Source organism: Heterodontus francisci, chromosome 23, assembly GCF_036365525.1.
Source record: "Heterodontus francisci isolate sHetFra1 chromosome 23, sHetFra1.hap1, whole genome shotgun sequence".
Taxonomy (NCBI): Eukaryota; Metazoa; Chordata; class Chondrichthyes; order Heterodontiformes; family Heterodontidae; genus Heterodontus; species Heterodontus francisci.
This window is the reverse complement of record NC_090393.1, coordinates 46641236-46661212: the sequence shown is the minus strand read 5'-3', so window position 1 is coordinate 46661212 and position 19977 is coordinate 46641236. Positions and strand designations below refer to the sequence as shown.

General features: G+C 43.6%; 1 protein-coding gene across 3 annotated transcripts in view; it reads right to left on the bottom strand.

Moving 5' to 3' along the window:
- LOC137382999 (coiled-coil domain-containing protein 60-like) overlaps positions 1-19977 on the bottom strand; it is a 109687-nt gene that overhangs the window by 36275 nt on the left and 53435 nt on the right. For all 3 annotated transcript variants that reach the window (XM_068055584.1, XM_068055585.1, XM_068055586.1), the window contains 3 exons: positions 16159-16263; positions 11150-11240; positions 10066-10330 (listed from right to left, as the gene is read on the bottom strand). In XM_068055584.1, coding sequence (XP_067911685.1) covers positions 10066-10330; positions 11150-11240; positions 16159-16263 — 461 coding nt within the window. The remainder of the gene's footprint in view (positions 1-10065; positions 10331-11149; positions 11241-16158; positions 16264-19977) is intronic.

Sequence of the window (19977 nt, the reverse complement as noted above, 5' to 3'; positions counted from 1 at the left end):
TCTCTTTAATTACTTCATTTAAATCTTTCATGATTTTAAACAATTCTATCAAATCTCCTCTTAGTCTTCTCTGCTCTAAGGAGAACAACCCCAGTTTCTCCAGTCTATCCATGTAACTGTCATCCCTCATCCCTGGAACCATTCTAGTAAATCTCTTCTATACCCTCACCAAAGCCTGTACCTCCTTCCTAAAGTGTGGTGTCTAAAATTGGACACAACACTCCAGCTGGGACCAAACTCATGTTTTATATAGGTTTAGCATAACTTCCTGACATTTGTACGCTATGCCTCTCTTTATAAAGACCAAGATTGCATATGCTTTATTAACTGGTTTTTTAACGTGTCCAGCCACCTTTAAAGATTTGTTCACAAGCACACCCCAAGTCTTTGTTCTTGCATCCCCTTTAAAATTGTACCATTTAGGTTGTATTGCCTTACCTCATTCTTCCTGCCAAAATGTATCACTTCGCATGACCCTGCACTGAATTTCATGTTATGCATCCACCTACTTCAGCCTACGTCCTCTTGAAGTCTGTTACTGTCTTTCTCAATGTCTACTGCACTTTCAAGTTTCATGTCATGTGCAAATCTTGAAATTGTGTCCTGTACCCACAAATCGAGGTCATTACCGTAGATCAAAAACAGCAGTGGTCCCAGTACGGAATCTTGGGAAAATCCACTGTATACCTTCCTCGATTCTGAAAAACAGCCTTTTACCACAACTCTCTGTTTTCTATCCCTTAGCTGACTTTGTATCCATGCTGCTACTGCCCCTTCTATCCCAAGTGCTTCAATTTTGCTAACAAGGTTAATAGTGGTACTTTATCAAACACCTTTATAAAATCCATATACAACTTATGCATACCCCTCCCTTCGCCCCACCATTCGTAGCTATGTCTTCAGTTACCATGGTCCAGAGGCTGTGTAATTCATAGAATCACAGAACTTTACAGCCAATTCGACCTGTTGTGCCTATGAAAGAGCAGTCACTCTTCATCTCACATCCCAGTTTTTTGTCAAGTGCTAAGCAGACAAGACGCCAGTGGGGCTGTGTCCCTATCTCTCTCTTTTTCTCCAGATATACTGCAAGTTTTGAAACCTGTCTACGACTGTGGAACATCCAAGGCTATCATTGCTACAGAGACCCCGAGGAAGAAAGCCACCTACAACACTGTCTGCAAGAAAAACCTGAACCAGGTGGGCCAGCCACAAAGTGCATTTCAACCAGCCAGAGACTTCAAGATCACAACTTCAGCCGGAAGACAATGGAATTACCAGACCCCACAGACTGTATATTATTTTTATTTGTTCTTGACTCTAATCCAACCCAAACTATCCCTCATCACTCTGTAACCCATGTGTGTGTGTGTGCGAAAGTGTAGCGTAGTTTATTATTTTATTTAGATTGGGTTTTTGGTTAAGTATAATAAACTCACCTCTTTCTTGTTTAAATTCGAGAAAACCTGCCCAATTCTTTTACAATCACAACAAAGATAAAAGGTAAAACACTCACTGAAGTGATAAGCACATCCACTGTTTTAAAAGGAATAAATCCTGTTGCTGTCAAACAGGGAGAAGGACAAGAGGGGAGCCTTGTGACCCCTCCTCACCTGATCGTAACAGTATCATCTGCAGACTTCATAATGCTGCTCCCTACACCCAAGTCTAGGTCGTTTATAAAAATTGCAAAGAGAAATGGGCCTAAAGCTGACCCTTGGAGGACACCACTGCATAGAGTCATAGAGTTATACAGCACAGAAAAGGGCCCTTCGGCCCATCATGTCCATGCCGGCCATCAAGCACCTATCTATTCAAATCCCATTTTCCAGCACTTAGCCCATAGCCTTGTATGCTATGGCATTTCAAGTGCTCATCTAAATACTTCTTAAATGTTGTGAGGGTTCCAACCTCTACCACACCTTCAGGCAGTGTGTTCCAGATTACAACCCCCCTCTGGGTGAAAATATTTTTCCTCAAATCCCCTCTAAACCTCCTGCCCCTTATCTTAAATCTGCAAATCACCATGCAGTCTGAAAAATATCCATTCATCACCAGCCTTTGCTTCCTGTCACTGAGCCAATTTTGAATCCATACCTCCACTTTCCTCTTAATTCCACAGGCTTCCATCTTCCTAATAAGCCTCATGTGCAGTTGTGCAGCAAATGCCTTCAGAAAGTCCATATATACATCTACTGCACTACCTTGATATACTTTCTCTCTTTACCTGATCAAAGAATTCAATCAAGTTAGTCAGACACAATTCACCTTTAACAAATCTATGCTGACCTTCCTTGATTAACCCAGGCCTTTCCAAATGAAAGTTTATTTTGTCCCTGATAATGGTTTTCAATAACTTCCCCATTATCAATGTTAGGCTGACTGGCTGAAAGGCACTGTGACAACAGTGCTATAACATTAACAATCATGCAGCATGGAGTTTTATTGCTTGTTAATCAAGGAAGCATAGATTTGTACTTGTACTTAAAACAATGTACGTGGAGCTCTGCTCAATAGGTTCCAACTGTGAAATTTCTAGTATTAGAAAGCAGTCGATCAGCTCATAACTGTCATTAAAAACTTGACGGTTCAACAGACTGCCTGCGATCCTTGAGAAACTTTTGAGTTGGCTCTGTACCAGTTGCTGTTCGACTACAGCTGATCCTCAGTGAAGTGATGTGAGGCCACACCTTCGTAGCATCCTCACATAGTCAGAAAAATACCAATTTGGTAGCTATATTGCATGTTTTGCAACACAAAAAAAAACCCGGTAGCCATATAGTAGCATAGAATTCCTTGTTGGTATGTCCCACAAATGGATGTAATCAGAGTGTAACTTTGGGTGACACACAGAATACAGGCAACTGGATAGTCACTGATACACACTGACTATTGTCCCATTGATTAATATTTTCTGATATATTAAAATAAAAAGTTTATTGGAGGACTGGATTAGACACTGGCTTTTCATCTCTGAGACCCATATTGATGGGGTGAAACAGTCCACAAATATGCTTATACTGTAAATTGTTTGCACAACAGCTGTACAGGAAATGTGCTGTGTGTTACAGGGTTCCAGGTGATTTTGTGCTTGAAGTGGTACTGGAATGATTATGGCTCTGAGATCACACTGTGGGACACTGGTACATTAATGTATAATGTGTTCATCTGAAATTCCCGCTGATTCTATTAAATGGAGGTGTTAATCTGTTATCTTCTTCAACGTGAAGTTAGCACATCCCACAAATAAACCATTGAGGTGAAACCATCACATCTATGCCGACACAATTTGTGCAGCAAAGGTATTTCGATGTGGGAGAAACTGGCTTCACTTAAGAGAAATACATGCAATGTAATCCTACAGTTGTCAATTAGTCCTCCCAGCCTTGCTTCTGCATAAGCAGGAGAAACACTCTGAAAACAGATAACTAAATTAGGACTGGTAGTCTCTGATCAACCCTCCAATGGGGAGTAAAGACACAGAGCTGGATACAGGGTAGATGGATAATAAAGAAGATAACTTGGCATTTGAGGACTAACATCGGTTTATACTGATTTATTTTTATGGTGGAAAATTTGTTAATTGATCTGAAATGATTCTCAAGGCATAAGCAGTTATCATCATCCAGTGCTCCTATACACGTGCACCTCATGTACTTATTGAGGTGCTGTTTGGCTCTTGCCTCAGAAGTCAGGAGGAGTTGTTGTATACAAATTGGCTGTCAAATTTGTCTACAAATAACAGTAACTACATTTTTAAAGTAATTCATTGGCTGTAAATTGTTGAGGACATGAGAGGTATTCGATAAATGCATATAAAATCTTGGGAAGAAGAAATCCTGGGTGAAGAGGAAAGTGTTAGCATATTGTTCTTCCAACAATGTGCAGTCTTATAGCATCCCTTAGGTTTAAAAATGTCTTAGAACCAGAGGGAGAGGAGGCTGCAGATAGGAGAGGGTAAAGATTGAAAGGGGTAAGGGCAACTCAAAACATAATTAAATAAATTAATTTTTGGAGGATCTTGAAAGAAGGGAGGCAAATAGCAAAGTGATTTAGTGGAGAGAGCTACAAAGCACAGGAGCATAGTGACTAAGAGTTGAGCTGCTGATATGCTTCTGTGGAAAGCACTATCACTTGATCGTACTGCAACACCTTTCCATCTTACCAATGATTTGCCTATGCAATATCCAACATACACTGTTCACGCTTTTCTGAGAATATGCTGAGATCATCATATTCTATCTATCTAATAAATCAATAATCAACCGACTTTACTGAAAGAAACCAGTTGCATGGGAAGTAAAACATTCACTTTCCATAACTTCAAACTTCTGTTTAGTTTCTTTACTAATAGATCTCCATAAAGGATCCATACACGCCAAACTGCTTGGAGGCACCATAGCACCTTCACAACTGATAGTAGTGCACAAATAATTTCCAATCCCTGAGGTGGGTAGAGATTCGGTCAAATAAAATGCTAAAGGAGTAAATGGGGCATGGAATGGGGTGTTTCCTTTTGCTGTTGGATGGTAATACACCGGATAAAACAATGGGAGAGAAATGGAAAAGACTAATTTGATACCTAAGAAACTAAGAAGACTTTAAAACAGGGATGGCTAAGTAGTAAACCAAGTCTCTGTGGCACTTGTCCTGCAGTATTATTTTGTACAGTGGAGGCATCATGGAAAATAAAGTATTGCAAGACCCTTCGCTGCCATTGGCAGCATCTGCTGTACTGCACATTTTGAAGGAGTTGGAACGAATAGAATAATGAAACTATTTTTTAATTTCCCATTTTGTGCAATATTATATTCATATTTGAGTTTGATCAGAGTTGGTATTATTTGTTTTCATCTAAAGAAATTTAAGTTATAAAATTCATCTTTTATACACAGTCACCTTTTATGTTGCTGAGATATAGATCAAAATGCTCCAAAGAATAATTTTACTCTTGCAATTTTTGCTTTTTTGAACTGTTTGATGTTCAACTGTTACCCTCATCACAGCAATGCATTTCTCTTGCTCGTCCCTCCAATTTTTGCTCCTCTGCTGGAGGCAGTGATTCAGGTAGGAATCTGGTTCAACAGGCATTTTGCCACCTCACCCAGGGTGGTTACTCCTCATATGCAAGGATAGGTAATGAGAGCCAATCGATGAAGTGAATGCAGGAGGGCATTATAGCTTTCACCTCGCATCCACACATAGACGCACTGTCGAATAAAGGGTCATTTGACAGTGGTCAGGTATGTGAACATTATCTGAATTCTCCCCTCCTTAGTTTGAAGCCAATTCTGACACACATCCCAGCTTAATTCAGCTAACTCAGCACACCAAGGAACTGAACCTGGGACTTTCCTGGTCTGTATGGCTCAATTCACACTAAACCCTGTCACCAGGTTTCATGGAGGCACCCAAGATCACGTCGTTGGCACCAGCTAGACCTCATTGTCACAAGGCGAGCTGCCTTAAACAGTGTTCAAATCACACGCAGCTTCCACAGTGTGGACTGCGACACCGACCACTCCCTGGTGTGCAGCAAGGTTAGACTCAGACCAAAGAAGTTGCATCATTCCAAGCAGAAGGGCCACCCGCGCATCAACACGAGCAGAATTTCTCACCCACAGCTGTTACAAAAATTTCTAAATTCACTTGTAACAGCCCTTCAAAACACTCCCACAGGGGATGCTGAGACCAAGTGGGCCCACATCAGAGACGCCATCTATGAGTCAGCTTTGACCACCTACGGCAAAAGTGCGAAGAGAAATGCAGACTGGTTTCAATCTCATAATGAAGAGCTGGAACCTGTCATAGCCGCTAAGCGCATTGCACTGTTGAACTACAAGAAAGCCCCCAGCGATTTAACATCCGCAGCACTTAAAGCAGCCAGAAGTACTGCACAAAGAACAGCTAGGCGTTGCGCAAACGACTACTGGCAACACCTATGCAGTCATATTCAGCTGGCCTCAGACACCGGAAACATCAGAGGAATGTATGATGGCATGAAGAGAGCTCTTGGGCCAACCATCAAGAAGATCGCCCCCACCAAATCTAAATCGGGGGACATAATCACTGACCAATGCAAACAGATGGACCGCTGGGTTGAGCACTACCTAGAACTGTACTCCAGGGAGAATGCTGTCACTGAGACTGCCCTCAATGCAGCCCAGCCTCTACCAGTCATGGATGAGCTGGACATACAGCCAACCAAATCGGAACTCAGTGATGCCATTGATTCTCTAGCCAGCGGAAAAGCCCCTGGGAAGGACAGCATTACCCCTGAAATAATCAAGAATGCCAAGCCTGCTATACTCTCAGCACTACATGAACTGCTATGCCTGTGCTGGGACGAGGGAGCAGTACCCCAGGACATGCGCGATGCCAACATCATCACCCTCTATAAAAACAAAGGTGACCGCGGTGACTGCAACAACTACCGTGGAATCTCCCTGCTCAGCATAGTGGGGAAAGTCTTTGCTCGACTCGCTCTGAACAGGCTCCAGAAGCTGGCCGAGCGCGTCTACCCTGAGGCACAGTGTGGCTTTCGTGCAGAGAGATCGACCATTGACATGCTGTTCTCCCTTCGTCAGATACAGGAGAAATGCCGTGAACAACAGATGCCCCTCTACATTGCTTTCATTGATCTCACCAAAGCCTTTGACCTCGTCAGCAGACGTGGTCTCTTCAGACTACTAGAAAAGATCGGATGTCCACCAAAGCTACTAAGTATCATCACCTCATTCCATGACAATATGAAAGGCACAATTCAACATGGTGGCTCCTCATCAGAGCCCTTTCCTATCCTGAGTGGTGTGAAACAGGGCTGTGTTCTCGCACCCACACTTTTTGGGATTTTCTTCTCCCTGCTGCTTTCACATGCGTTCAAATCCTCTGAAGAAGGAATTTTCCTCCACACAAGATCAGATGGCAGGTTGTTCAACCTTGCCCGTCTAAGAGCGAAGTCCAAAGTACGGAAAGTCCTCATCAGAGAACTCCTCTTTGCTGACGATGCTGCTTTAACATCTCACACTGAAGAGTGCCTGCAGAGTCTCATCGACAGGTTTGCGTCTGCCTGCAGTGAATTTGGCCTAACCATCAGCCTCAAGAAAACGAACATCATGGGGCAGGACGTCAGAAATGCTCCATCCATCAATATTGGCGACCACGCTCTGGAAGTGGTTCAAGAGTTCACCTACCTAGGCTCAACTATCACCAGTAACCTGTCTCTAGATGCAGAAATCAACAAGCGCATGGGTAAGGCTTCCACTGCTATGTCCAGACTGGCCAAGAGAGTGTGGGAAAATGGCGCACTGACACGGAACACAAAAGTCCGAGTGTATCAGGCCTGTGTCCTCAGTACCTTGCTCTACGGCAGCGAGGCCTGGACAACGTATGCCAGCCAAGAGCGACGTCTCAATTCATTCCATCTTCGCTGCCTTCGGAGAATACTTGGCATCAGGTGGCAGGACTATATCTCCAACACAGAAGTCCTTGAAGCGGCCAACACCCCCAGCTTATACACACTACTGAGTCAGCGGCGCTTGAGATGGCTTGGCCATGTGAGCCGCATGGAAGATGGCAGGATCCCCAAAGACACATTGTACAGCGAGCTCGCCACTGGTATCAGACCCACCGGCCGTCCATGTCTCCGCTATAAAGACGTCTGCAAACGCGACATGAAATCGTGTGACATTGATCACAAGTCGTGGGAGTCAGTTGCCAGCATTCGCCAGAGCTGGCGGGCAGCCATAAAGACAGGGCTAAATTGTGGCGAGTCGAAGAGACTTAGTAGTTGGCAGGAAAAAAGACAGAGGCGCAAGGGGAGAGCCAACTGTGCAACAGCCCCGACAAACAAATTTCTCTGCAGCACCTGTGGAAGAGCCTGTCACTCCAGAATTGGCCTTTATAGCCACTCCAGGCGCTGCTTCACAAACCACTGACCACCTCCAGGCACATATCCATTGTCTCTCAAGATAAGGAGGCCCAAAAGAAAGAAAAGAAAAAAAAAAGATGGCTCAATTCTACACCAGACAGTCCACTTAGCAACTAAGTTTGTGTCACGTCTGTGGATGCTGTACGCAACATTTGCCTCCAACTACATGTTTGGAAAGATAAGATATACCAAAAGTTTGCTAAAAGTGCTAATTAGTGCTCAATTATCTCCTTTAATTTACATTGTGTGACAGCTCAGTCTATTATGTTTTCTCTTTAACTCTCCCTATGCTAAAGTATACTGAAGGATCGAAAGGATAAAGTATGTACAAAGCAAGCCAATAGAGTGCAATTTTCATTGGAAGTGAGTTACTATTAATTAAACAAAAATAACAAACACCGTCATAGAAAATATTTAGTTTTTGTAATCATTATTGCACATAATGCTCCACTGGTATCAAGGAACATCATCAATTAGATAGCAAGTTTAAAAAAATCCTACTGCACCCACATAAAGGACAGTATTTTATGCTCTTCCCCAATGGCGAGTTTGGAGGTGGGGAGGGAATTTAATCAGGCGGAATGGTGGCGGGTGCAGACCCCGCCATTTTCTCCCCTACACCCCGAATAAGTCAGTTGCGGGAAGGCCAGTGGATGGTCTTCCCACCCTGCTGCCAATTGAGGCCCTTAAGGGGCAATTAATGCCTAATTAAGGGCCTCTTCCCATCGCCGCTGATATTAACCCAACAACAGGCAGGCCTGTCGCCAAACGGGGAGCACGACCCGCAAATCTATGCGGGGTTGTTTGTGGTCTCCTGGGATGGTGCGGTTCCTCATTCAAAGTGCCTGATCGAAGGATCTGGTGTTGGGAAGGAGGGTCCCTACTGACAGACACCCCCTTGCCCTATTTGCCAATCCCCCTTAATGGCCCTCCCTTGCAGCTCCACCCTGTGAAACCCCTCCCACCATCCCTTACATCTGGCCTGGGTTGTTCCATGATCCTGGGTCCTCCAGTGGGTGCCATTCCCATAGCAACCACTGCCACCCCTGTGGTGCTGCCAAGCAAAAGAGCTGCCAGCCTCTGATTGGCCAGCAGCTCTCAGCGGACGGGACTTCCCATCCCTGGTGACGTGCTCCCAGGGAAGACCCGCTGGTGGCCTTTCAAGTGCCTGATTAGCTCGTGATATGACAGGCCTTCCCCAAAGGAGGCAACACGGGTCTCTCGCTAGCTCTCCAGCCGGCGGCCGAGACCCCCATCACCCCCATAAAGTTACCCCGCAATGTCTTAACTGCAAATTCAGAAGAATACCCCTCCATTGTATCAGTTTATTATTTCCACTGCCCATACAAGTCCCTCATAGTGCCACTGCCAGTCTATTGGTTTAATCTCATCCGTTCACTATGAATTCATTAGTTCCATGTTCACCAACATTCTTACTATTTTTACACAGCCATTAACCAAAGTAAAACATATGGCTGATCAGTGGCACTTAAACAGCAGACATATCATTTACACAAACATGTTACTTAGGCATTAATAACTCGTGGCGGGCAGCCATAAAGACAGGGCTAAATTGTGGCGAGTCGAAGAGACTTAGTAGTTGGCAGGAAAAAAGACAGAGGCGCAAGGGGAGAGCCAACTGTGCAACAGCCCCAACAAACAAATTTCTCTGCAGCACCTGTGGAAGAGCCTGTCACTCCAGAATTGGCCTTTATAGCCACTCCAGGCGAAGCTTCACAAACCACTGACCACCTCCAGGCGCGTATCCATTGTCTCTCGAGATAAGGAGGCCCAAAGAACCAAAGTAAAACATATGGCTGATCAGTGGCACTTAAACAGCAGACATATCATTTACACAAACATGTTACTTAGGCATTAATAACTCGTCAAGGAAATTAAACCCAATTAGTAAATTAGTGCCCAACTATGGGCAATTTTGTGTTGCAGCCTTACATCTATTTTGATCCTTACAGTTGCAGTAGTAAGAGCTGAACTCGAACAAGTGCTGAAGATGGAAGAATAGTATCAAACCCATTAATGTGGTCACTTTAAGATGGTTTCAATGGCTGCTAAAATGCCGACATCTCCATTCAGTCTGTAACATACATAATGCTTGAAAGCTGAGCATTCACACTCACAGTCAGATATTGGTTCCTCTTCCTCTTGGTCCTGTTTGTTTTGGGTGAATGAGCTGCTTGTCGTGGAGTCATTGTCCTCAGCCTCAGAAACTGACTCTAAAATCGGTGCTGGAGTCCCTATTCCTAGGTCATCGGAGCTGGTGATTACTGATGAGGCACTGCCAAGAACTGGCGTTATATCACTGGCACGTGATATAGTTGCAAAAGACGTTCTTCTGGGTCGTAATGATGTCCTGCGCAGAATCCAAGGGGGAGGTTTCTTGAACTGGAAAATAAATACTTTAAAGAGATAACTGTACTTGCACATAGACACATAGCACATACTGTATTGAGGCTACATAAACTCAGTTAGGGCACTTGCTGCCAGCTGAGAGAGGAGACTGTGATCCCATTATTATGGACTTGAATCAAATATAGCTCCCAGAGGTTAAAGGACAGTGCAATGGTTGAATTTTTAAGAGAATACATTGCGCATTGCCCTGCACTGGTGAAGAGAGGTCAGAGGAACAGGAGAACACTTTCGGAATACTTTTGCAGAGAATATGCGGCTGACTTTTAATTTGGATGATAAATGTAAAAACAAGAAATTTCACTATGAGAAAGAAACATTAAAAGTAAAACTAGGAACATCAACAATTCCTTTTCACCTTTTTTTATGCATCTGAGCTTCAGAGTAGTTCAAAAACCCCTTACTGAGTTGAGAATCGATTGATCTCAGGTCATTCCTCCTAAACAACATCATCAATAACAGAGACTTTGGGGTGTTTGAGCAGTTCTTCAGTATTTCATTGAAATGTTGCCTGATTTTCTGTGATCAAATCTTGGTGTGGGCCTTGAACCCATAGCCTTTGGACTCAAAAGGCATAAGAGCTACTGACCAAAAAAACCTCATGTAGAATAGTGTGACTTTCTCAGTCATTTCCTAGGTGAGGTTTTTCAACAACAAGATAACTCAGTAGTTTATAAACATAGGCACAATGTTCCAGTATAGAGAGTTTGGTACCGGTGCCAGCGTTAGCAAGCAGTTTAATCCAACAACAATGTCACTTTCTACAGTGCTATAAAGAAAGGCTAAATGTTCTACCTTGGGCTGTGTTGTGAACTGTTCCCACTTTGTTTCTATGGATTTATCTTTATTGATTTTCCTGGCTGTATTTTTCACTCCACCTGGATCTCTGAGCAGAAAAAGAGGAAATAAAGCTTACTCAAGAGGGTGAGGAGTTCTGAATGAAGCATGATACAATTGTTGACACAGAGCACAGCCTTTGTGTTTAAAAACTGAAATATTCAGTTTCTGCAATCATCCTCATAAACAGCATAATGAGGCTCCAACAGCCGAGAGCTCCCTGCAGCCCACTTAAATGTGTGACTCCACATAGAGGTGGGAGTTTCTGGCTGCATTTTGACCTCTGTTGCAGAGGTTCCTGTCATGCTCTTGGCACATCATTTGCACCTAACAATGGAAGATTTTACCTTAGGGAAGTATATAACGGACTACAGATACACACTGTGCCCAGTGGTCATGGCACTCCCAAATGTAAACAGTACAACTTTCTTAGTGCCAATTGAACCAGAAAGTCACTTTCTAGTGGCTCTTACATCCTCTGTGCCTCTAAGCATGCAGAGCTTGCTTGACATAACCTTGCACATCAATCTCCTATCATCTCCTTGTGGTGGATTTAGATCTGTTCAGTTTCAATCTATGATGAGTTCTAGATTTTATATTTTTATATGAACTTGTAGAAAGGCCAGTGCTGTAGCACTCTAAAATGGACATCAGCACTGACTAGAAATCAAACCCAGGTTCTTCAGGTCAGTACAAAGAGTTACATAGAATATACAGAACAGAAACAGGCTATTCGGCCCAACTAGTCCTTGCTAGTGCTTAGGCTCCACGAGTCTCCTCTCACCTCTCTTCATCTAACACTATCAGCATAACCATCTATTTCTTTCTCCCGCAAATGTTTATCAGCTTCTCCTTTAATGCGTCTTTGCTATTCACCTCAACTACTCCCTGTGGTAACAAGTTCCATATTCTATCCACTCTTTGGATAACAAAGTTCCTCCTGAATTTCCTACTGGATTAATTATTGACTATTGTACATTCATGGCCTTTAGTTTTGCACATCCCTACAAGTAGAAACATCTTTCCTACATCTATCCAATCAAATCCTTTCAAAATCATAAAGACCTCTAACAAGTCACTCCTCAGTTCTCCCTCTTCTAGAAAAAATGCCCCAGCCTCATCAGTCTTTCCTAATAGGTATAAACTCTCAGTCTGGCATCATCCTTGTAAATATTTTTTGTTCCTCCTCCAGTGCCTCCACACCCTTTTTATAATATGGAGACTGAAATTGTGTACAGAGGCAGTCAGCTGGGTTTAGATCAACAGTATAAATAGAAAAATCTTAAAATTTAATCTTGTATCTTTGCAGACATTCAAATACAAAAGGAACTCCTAAAAAAAGAGGTTCCTCTTCAAAAGTACCTTGCGGTTTCAGCCGCTCAGTTCTATTTGAGAAGATTTCCGATAGAGATGGCCTCATTTTTCGTTTCCTTTCCTTCACACTGTCGATGCAGTATTGATAGGTGGCTTCCTTCAAATTGAACTATGATAAATTTTACAACCTCCAGTAGTTATTTACAGAGAGTCTCTCATGTTTAAAATGAGCATTTGGTCTTCTCCAACAGCAGGTTTCAATGCAGAAAAAAGACATTCAATGTCTGGCTGCCAGCGCCAGCAATATGCCACAAATATGAAGAATTCTTTAGAGTTATGATAATATCACAACAATGAGACAGTCCCACGCCTCACGTCCTCTATCATTAGGATTGGCAAATTAACTCTCAAAATGCAGAGGTTCCAAGATTTATTCAAGTGCTAGCCTTGGATTTCAGGAGGCCTAGTGCTCCAACGATGTGTGTGTGTGTGTGTGTGTGTGTATATCTATATGCATATATCTGAAGAGAGATTGCTACTTCAAGTAACTGCCCATGTTACAATGCCTTATCTCCTACTTCCTTGCCTCCACTTCAGTAATATTCACAATATAATCAACCCATTTCCAATCCTCAATCCGGAATTTCCGATTCCGCTCTCAATGCAGCCCAGTCTCTGCCAAATGATTGACAGTCTCTGTCAATCAATGGATGAGCTGGATGAACAGCCAACAAAATCAGAACTCAGTGATGCTATTGATTATCTAGCCAGTGGAAAAGCCCCTGGAAAAGACGGCATTACCCCTGAAATAGTCAAGAGTGCCAAACCTGCTATACTCTCAGTACTCCATGAACTGCTTTGCCTGTGCTGGGATGAGGGAGCAGTACCATAGGACATGTGCGATGCCAATATCATCACCCTCTATAAGAACAAGGGTGACCGCGGTGACTGCAACAACTACCGTGGAATCTCCCTGCTCAGCATAGTGGGGAAAGTCTTCACTCGAGTCGTTTTAAACAGGCTCCAGAAGCTGGCTGAGCGTGTCTACCCTGAGGCAGTGTGGCTTTCAAGCACAGATCCACCATTGACATGCTGTTCTCCCTTTGCCAGCTACAGCAGAAATGCCACGAACAACAGATGCCCCTCTACGTTGCTTTCATAGATCTCACCAAAGCCTTTGACCTCGTCAGCAGACATGGTCTCTGCAGACTACGAGCAAAGATCAAATGTCCTCCAAAGTTACTAAATATCATCACCTCATTCCATGACAATATGAAAGGCACAATTCAGCATAGCGGTGCCTCATCAGACCCCTTTCCTATCCTGAGTGGTGTGAAACAGGGCTGTGTTCTCACACCTACACTGTTTGGGATCTTCTTCTCACTGCTGCTCTCACATGCGTTCAAGTCTTCAAAAGAAGGAATTTTCCTCCACACAAGATCAGATGGCAGGTTGTTCAACCTTGCCCGTCTTAGAGCAAAGACCAAAGTACAGAACGTCCTCATCAGGGAACTCCTCTTTGCTGATGATGCTGCAATAACATCCCACACAGAAGAGTGTCTGCAGAGACTCATCGACAGGATTGCGGCTGCCTGCAACGAATTTGACCTAACCATCAGCCTCAAGAAAACGAACATCATGGGACAGGACGTCAGAAATGCTCCATCCATCAATATCGGCCACCACGCTCTGGAAGTGGTTCAAGAGGTCACCTACCTAGGCTCAACTATCACCAGTAACCTGTCTCTCGATGCAGAAATCAACAAGCGCATGGGAAAGGTGTCTGCTGCTATGTCCAGACTGGCCAAGAGGGTGTGGGAAAATGGCGCACTGACACGGAACACAAAAGTCCGAGTGTTTCAAGCCTGTGTCCTCAATACCTTGCTCTATGGCAGCGAGGCCTGGACAACGTATGTCAGCCAAGAGCGACGTCTCATTCCATCTTCGCTGCCTCCGGAGAATCCTTGGCATCAGGTGGCAGGACCGTATCTCCAATGCAGAAGTCCTCGAGGCAGCCAACATCCCCAGCATATATACCCTACTGAGCCAGCGGTGCTTGCGACGGTTTGGCCATGTGAGCCGCATGGAAGATGGCAGGATCCCCAAGGACGCATCGTACAGCGAGCTCGTCACTGGTATCAGACCCACCAGCCGTCCATGTCTCCGCTTTAAAGACTTCCGCAAATGCGACATGAGGTCCTGTAACATTGACCACAAGTCGAGGGAGTCAGTTGCCAGTGATCACCAGAGCTGGCGGGCAGCCATAAAGGCGGGGCTAACGAGTGGCAAGTCGAAGAGACTTAGCATTTGGCAGGAAAAAAGACAGAAATGCAAGGAGAGAGCTAACTGTGTAACAGCCCCGATAACCAATTTTATCTGCAGCACCTGTGCAAGAGTCTGTCACTCTAGAATTGGCCTTTATAGCCACCCCAGGCGCTGCTCCACAAACCACTGACCACCTCTAGGTGCTTACCCCTTGTCTCTTGAGACAAGGAGGCCAAAGAAGAAGAAGAAGAAGAATCAAGCCATTTCCAAACTTTTAATCCATTTGTCAGCTTGTCAGGATTTCTTCAACAAGCCATAAATCCAATATGCCTGCTCCTAAGTTACAACAAGCTTAAGTCCCAAGTCCCTCTCAGCCCAACCACTTGTTTTAACATCATAGGCAAGCCTTTTACGTTTTGATTTTTGTTGAAAAGGGACTGAACTGAGATTTCAACACAGATCTTAAACTCTGTTTCATTACATGGGATTTCAACAGTCACTGTTAAGTCGGGGCCCTGGTGATGGGCCTGTATACAGGGCTGTTTTTGAAATGTTGGCTTTTATTTGAGTTATTAGTTTTTCTGGAGCTGTGTCAGCTATTTTGAAGTTCATTGTCAGCTTTTATGAGTTTCCTATGCTTGCATATATTATTCAGAAAGGATATTGTTACTCATGGTTCTCAATATACAGTACCTGCATATTTGAGTAAATTGTGTAAATAAAATACACAATCACACAATAAACTAAAATGTACCTCAAGTAGCTGGAGGCTCCCAGCTTCTTATCATTTTGTGTGCTATTCCTGTGGACTGTCAAATTCTATGGAAACAGTAACTGTGGTGCTATTTTTCTGAATGATAAAACAAATCTGTCCACTTAATAGCTAGTTATTAATCACAACTAAATTTATAATGACAGTGTGAGTTCCATTACTCCTGAGAACATGCCTGGATGGATAAAATGAGGGGGTTTGCATTATTTAACCACAGCTAGTTCTTCAGACAGAAACCATGTGAAATGGACTTGCAGGTAATGAAGCCTGATTCTTTCCTCACCTGATATCCGCAAATATGCATTTTGCATCGGGGTCACTAGATTGCGAGCAGGAGCAGGAACCCCACCCGATCCTTTCCTCTAACTCCAAGACATTAAGGCTTAACTGTAGCACCCAGCTCCCAATTCAAATCAGCTAACTCAGCAGAATGGCGGCTGAAGTTGAGAAAGCTACTCAATGGCAGTGTGTGTATGCACTGAATTATCAGGGGACTACAAGAGAAAGCTTCATTTATGCTGGCATTTTTAATGAAGGTACAATGTAAATCATTGCTGCTGAAAGAGAAAGGCAGAGCATGCATGAAATGAATATCTGTGGCTAAGGAAAGCATTACCTGGTGCTCCAGCAGGTTGAAACAGAGCTCATTGTGCTCGGTGGTTCTATGGTTACTGCCTCCAGCAACCAGGTCAAGGCACAGAGCTGTCGAAAGAGTGGTTCCCTATAGGGAGGTAAACATGAGACTTAAAATTAAACATGAAATTTAAAGTCTTTAAAGGTATCAGCCAAAAAATATTCAGTCTCCTCAGATGGGATTCCCCTCTTTCCCTAAAGTTGCTCACTCTTGTCGAGGTGTGGCTCCAGGGGCACCAGTTGTCCATTGGTCAACTGACTATTCCTCATGCATGAGTCGATTGTTGGGCGACTGGACCAAGGGAGGACATCAAGGCTGAGCCTGATTCTGTCCTCATCTAAGTCCATGCACATTAATTTTCTAGCAGAGATTACTATGTAATGATCAGACATGGGCATGTGATTGTTCTTCCTCCTTCTTAGTTCAGAGACACTGAGGGCAATTGTAGCACTATTGCTGCTATCTGGTTCAGAATAGCTAACTAAGTACAGCTGGGGATTTGTCTGGAACCTTCCCCATCAGTCAGGCTTAGTTCCAGTTTGTGTGTCACAATTGCTAAATGGACACCAACTGGGAAGCAGTGGACTTTCTAGTCAGCAATGAAATATTAAACACATGTTTCTTCTTGTGTTCATAGAAACAAAGAAATTTACAATACAGAAGGGGGCCATTCAGCCCATCGTCTCTGTGCTGGCCCATGTAGCCATCCAACCTAATCCCAATCCCACTTTCTAGCTCTTGGTCCATAGCCTTGCAGGTTGCAGCAATCAAGTGCATATCCATGCACTTTTTAAATGTTGAGGGTTTCTGTCTCTACCACCTTTTCAGACAGTGAGTTATAGATCCCCACCACCCTCTGGGTAAAAAAACTTCTCCTCGAATCACCTCTAAATCTCCTACCTCTTAACTTAAATCTATGCCCTTTGGTTATGGACTCCTCAACCAATCTATCCAGACCCCACATAATTTTAAGCATTTCAATTGGTCTCCCCTCAGCCTCTTCTGTTGTAAAGGAAACAACCCTAGCCTATCCAAACTTCCCTCATAACTAAAATTCTCCAGACCATGGCACCATCCTCATGAGTCTCCTCTCTGGTACAATCACATCTTTCCTATAGTTTGGTGACCAGAAGGTATGCAGTACTGCAGCTATGGCCAACTAGTTTTTATACAGTTCCAACATAATCTACCATTTCCTATATTCTATGCTTTGACTAATAAAGACAAGTATCCCGCATGCCTTCTTGATCACTTTATCTACTTGTCCAGCCACCTTCAGCGATCTGTAGACAGGCATTCCAAGATCCCACTGTTCCTATACACCTCTTAGTATTCTACCATTTATGTGTATTCCCTTGCCTTGCTGGCCTTCTCCAAATGCATTACCTCACACTCTCAGATTGAACTCCACTTGCCACTGTTCCACCCACCTGACTAGTCCATTGATATCTTCCTGCAGTCTGCAGCTTTCTTATTTGTTATCAACAACATGGCCAATTTTTGTATCATCTGCAATCTTCTTAATCATACTCCCAACATTCAAGTCCAAATCATTGATTTATACCACAAAAAATAAGGGACCTACAACTGAGCCCTGGGGAACCCCAATGGAAACAACATTCCAGTCATAAAAACACACATCGACCATTATGCTTTACTTCCTACCTTTGAGCCAATTTTAGATCCAACTTGCAACTTTGCCTTGGATCCCATGGGCTTTTACTTTGATGATCAGTCTGCCATGGGGACCTTATCAAAAGCCTTGCTAAAATCCAGATAGACTACATCAAATACACTACCCTCATCGACCCTCCTTGTCACCTACTCAAAAAATTCAATCATGTTAGTTAGACACGACCTTCCCTTAACAGATCCATGCTGACTGTCTTTGATTAATTTGTGTTTCTAAATGAAGATTTACCCTGCCACTCAGAATTTTTTCCAATAATTTTCCCACCACCAAGGTTAATTACTTGTAATTACTTGGTCTACTCCTTTCTCCCTTTTTACACAATGGCACAATGTTAGCTGTCCTCCAGTCCTCTGGCTGTAGCAGGAGAGGATTGGAAAATAATGGCCAGAGCTTCCAGTATTTCTTCTCTTGCTTCCCTTAACAGCCTAAGATACACTTTGTCCTGGGAATTTATCCACTGGCAAAGATGTTAAACCCCTTAATACTTCCTCTCTCATACTGTTAATTTCATCTAATTTTTCTCACTCCTCCTCTCCGATTGCAAAGTCTGTATCATCCCTCTCTTCTATTAAAACAGACATAAAGTATTCATTGAGAACCATACGAATGTCCTCTGCCTCCAGACACAGGTTATCCTTATGGTCCCTAATAGGCTCTACCCTTTCTTTAGTTATTCTCTTGCTCTTTACTTATTTATAAAATGACCTTTGGGTTTTCCTTGATTTTACTTGCCAATATTTTTTCATGTCCTCTTTTTGCTTTCCTAATTTCTCTTTTAATTTCATCCCTATGCTTTTTACATTCCTCTAAGTTCTCTACAGTACTGAGCCCTTGGTATCTGTCATAAGCTTTATTTTTTTTCTTTATCCTCTCCTTTAAGCCCCTTGACATCCAGGGGACTCTAGATTTGTTAGTTCCTCCCTTTTTCTTTTAAGGGAACATACTTGCTCTGAACCCTCACTGTCTCTTCCTTGAATGCCTCCCACTGATCCGGCACTGATTTACCTTCAAGTAGTTGTTTCCAAGAGCAGGTCAGAGGCACACCCCACTTAAATGGATTGTTTGCTGTGTGCCCATCATCTTTTGTAGATGGAAGGATGCCAACCAACTAGTTGTTTCCAGTCCACTTTAGGTAAATCACATTGCAGCTGAGGAATATTAGCTTTTCCCCATTTGAGAACTTTTATTCCTGGTCTATCTTTGTTCTTTTCCATAACTACCCTAAATATAACTGAATTATGATTACTTCCACCAAAGTGCTCACCACACCCTCTCTTGTTGGACTTGCTACGTACTGGCTAAAAAAGCTCTCCTGAATGTATTTTAAGAGCTCTGCTCCCTCTGTGTCTTATGCACTAAGTCTGTCCTAGTTAATATTAGGGTAGTTGAAATCCCCCACTATTACTGCCCTGTTGTTTGGAGAAGGCGGGGGAATGGAACTGAGAGAGTTGCTCTTTCAGAAAGCCGGTACGGACACTATGGGCCGAATGGCCTCCTTCTGTACTGTAACGATTCTGTGATTTTGTGAAAACCCTGTAACCAGGAATGTTGAGCTACCCTGACACCAGGGAGACAACATACCATCCTAGAGTCACGTCAGCAGTCGCAGAAATGCCTGTCTGTTCCTCTCACTATTGAATCCCCCAACACTTATTGCTCTTTCACTCTTCTTCCTCCCGCCCTTTGTAGCTGAGCCACCCATGGTGCAGTGTACTTGGCTCTGTCTGCATTCCCCAGAGGAACCATCACTAGCATCTATATTCACAAATGAATACCGGTTGGAGAGCGAGATACACTCATGGGAACCCTGCATGCCTGCCTAGTCCTCCTTGTCCTTCTGGCAGTAACCCATTCCCTCTCTGCTTGCATATTTTTAAGCTGCGCAGTGACCACCTCCGGAAATAAGCTATCTACAACGCTCTCAGCCTCGCAGATGCCAGTAGTGCCTCCAGTTGCCACTCAAGCTCGGAAACCTGGAGCTCAAGCTGCTCTAGTTGGTGGCACTTCATGAACATGTGGTTGTCCAGGTCACAAGAAGCATCTAGGATTTCTCACATGGCACAGGATGTGTATTCCACAGATCTGAGGCTCCCTTCCATCCTTTCACT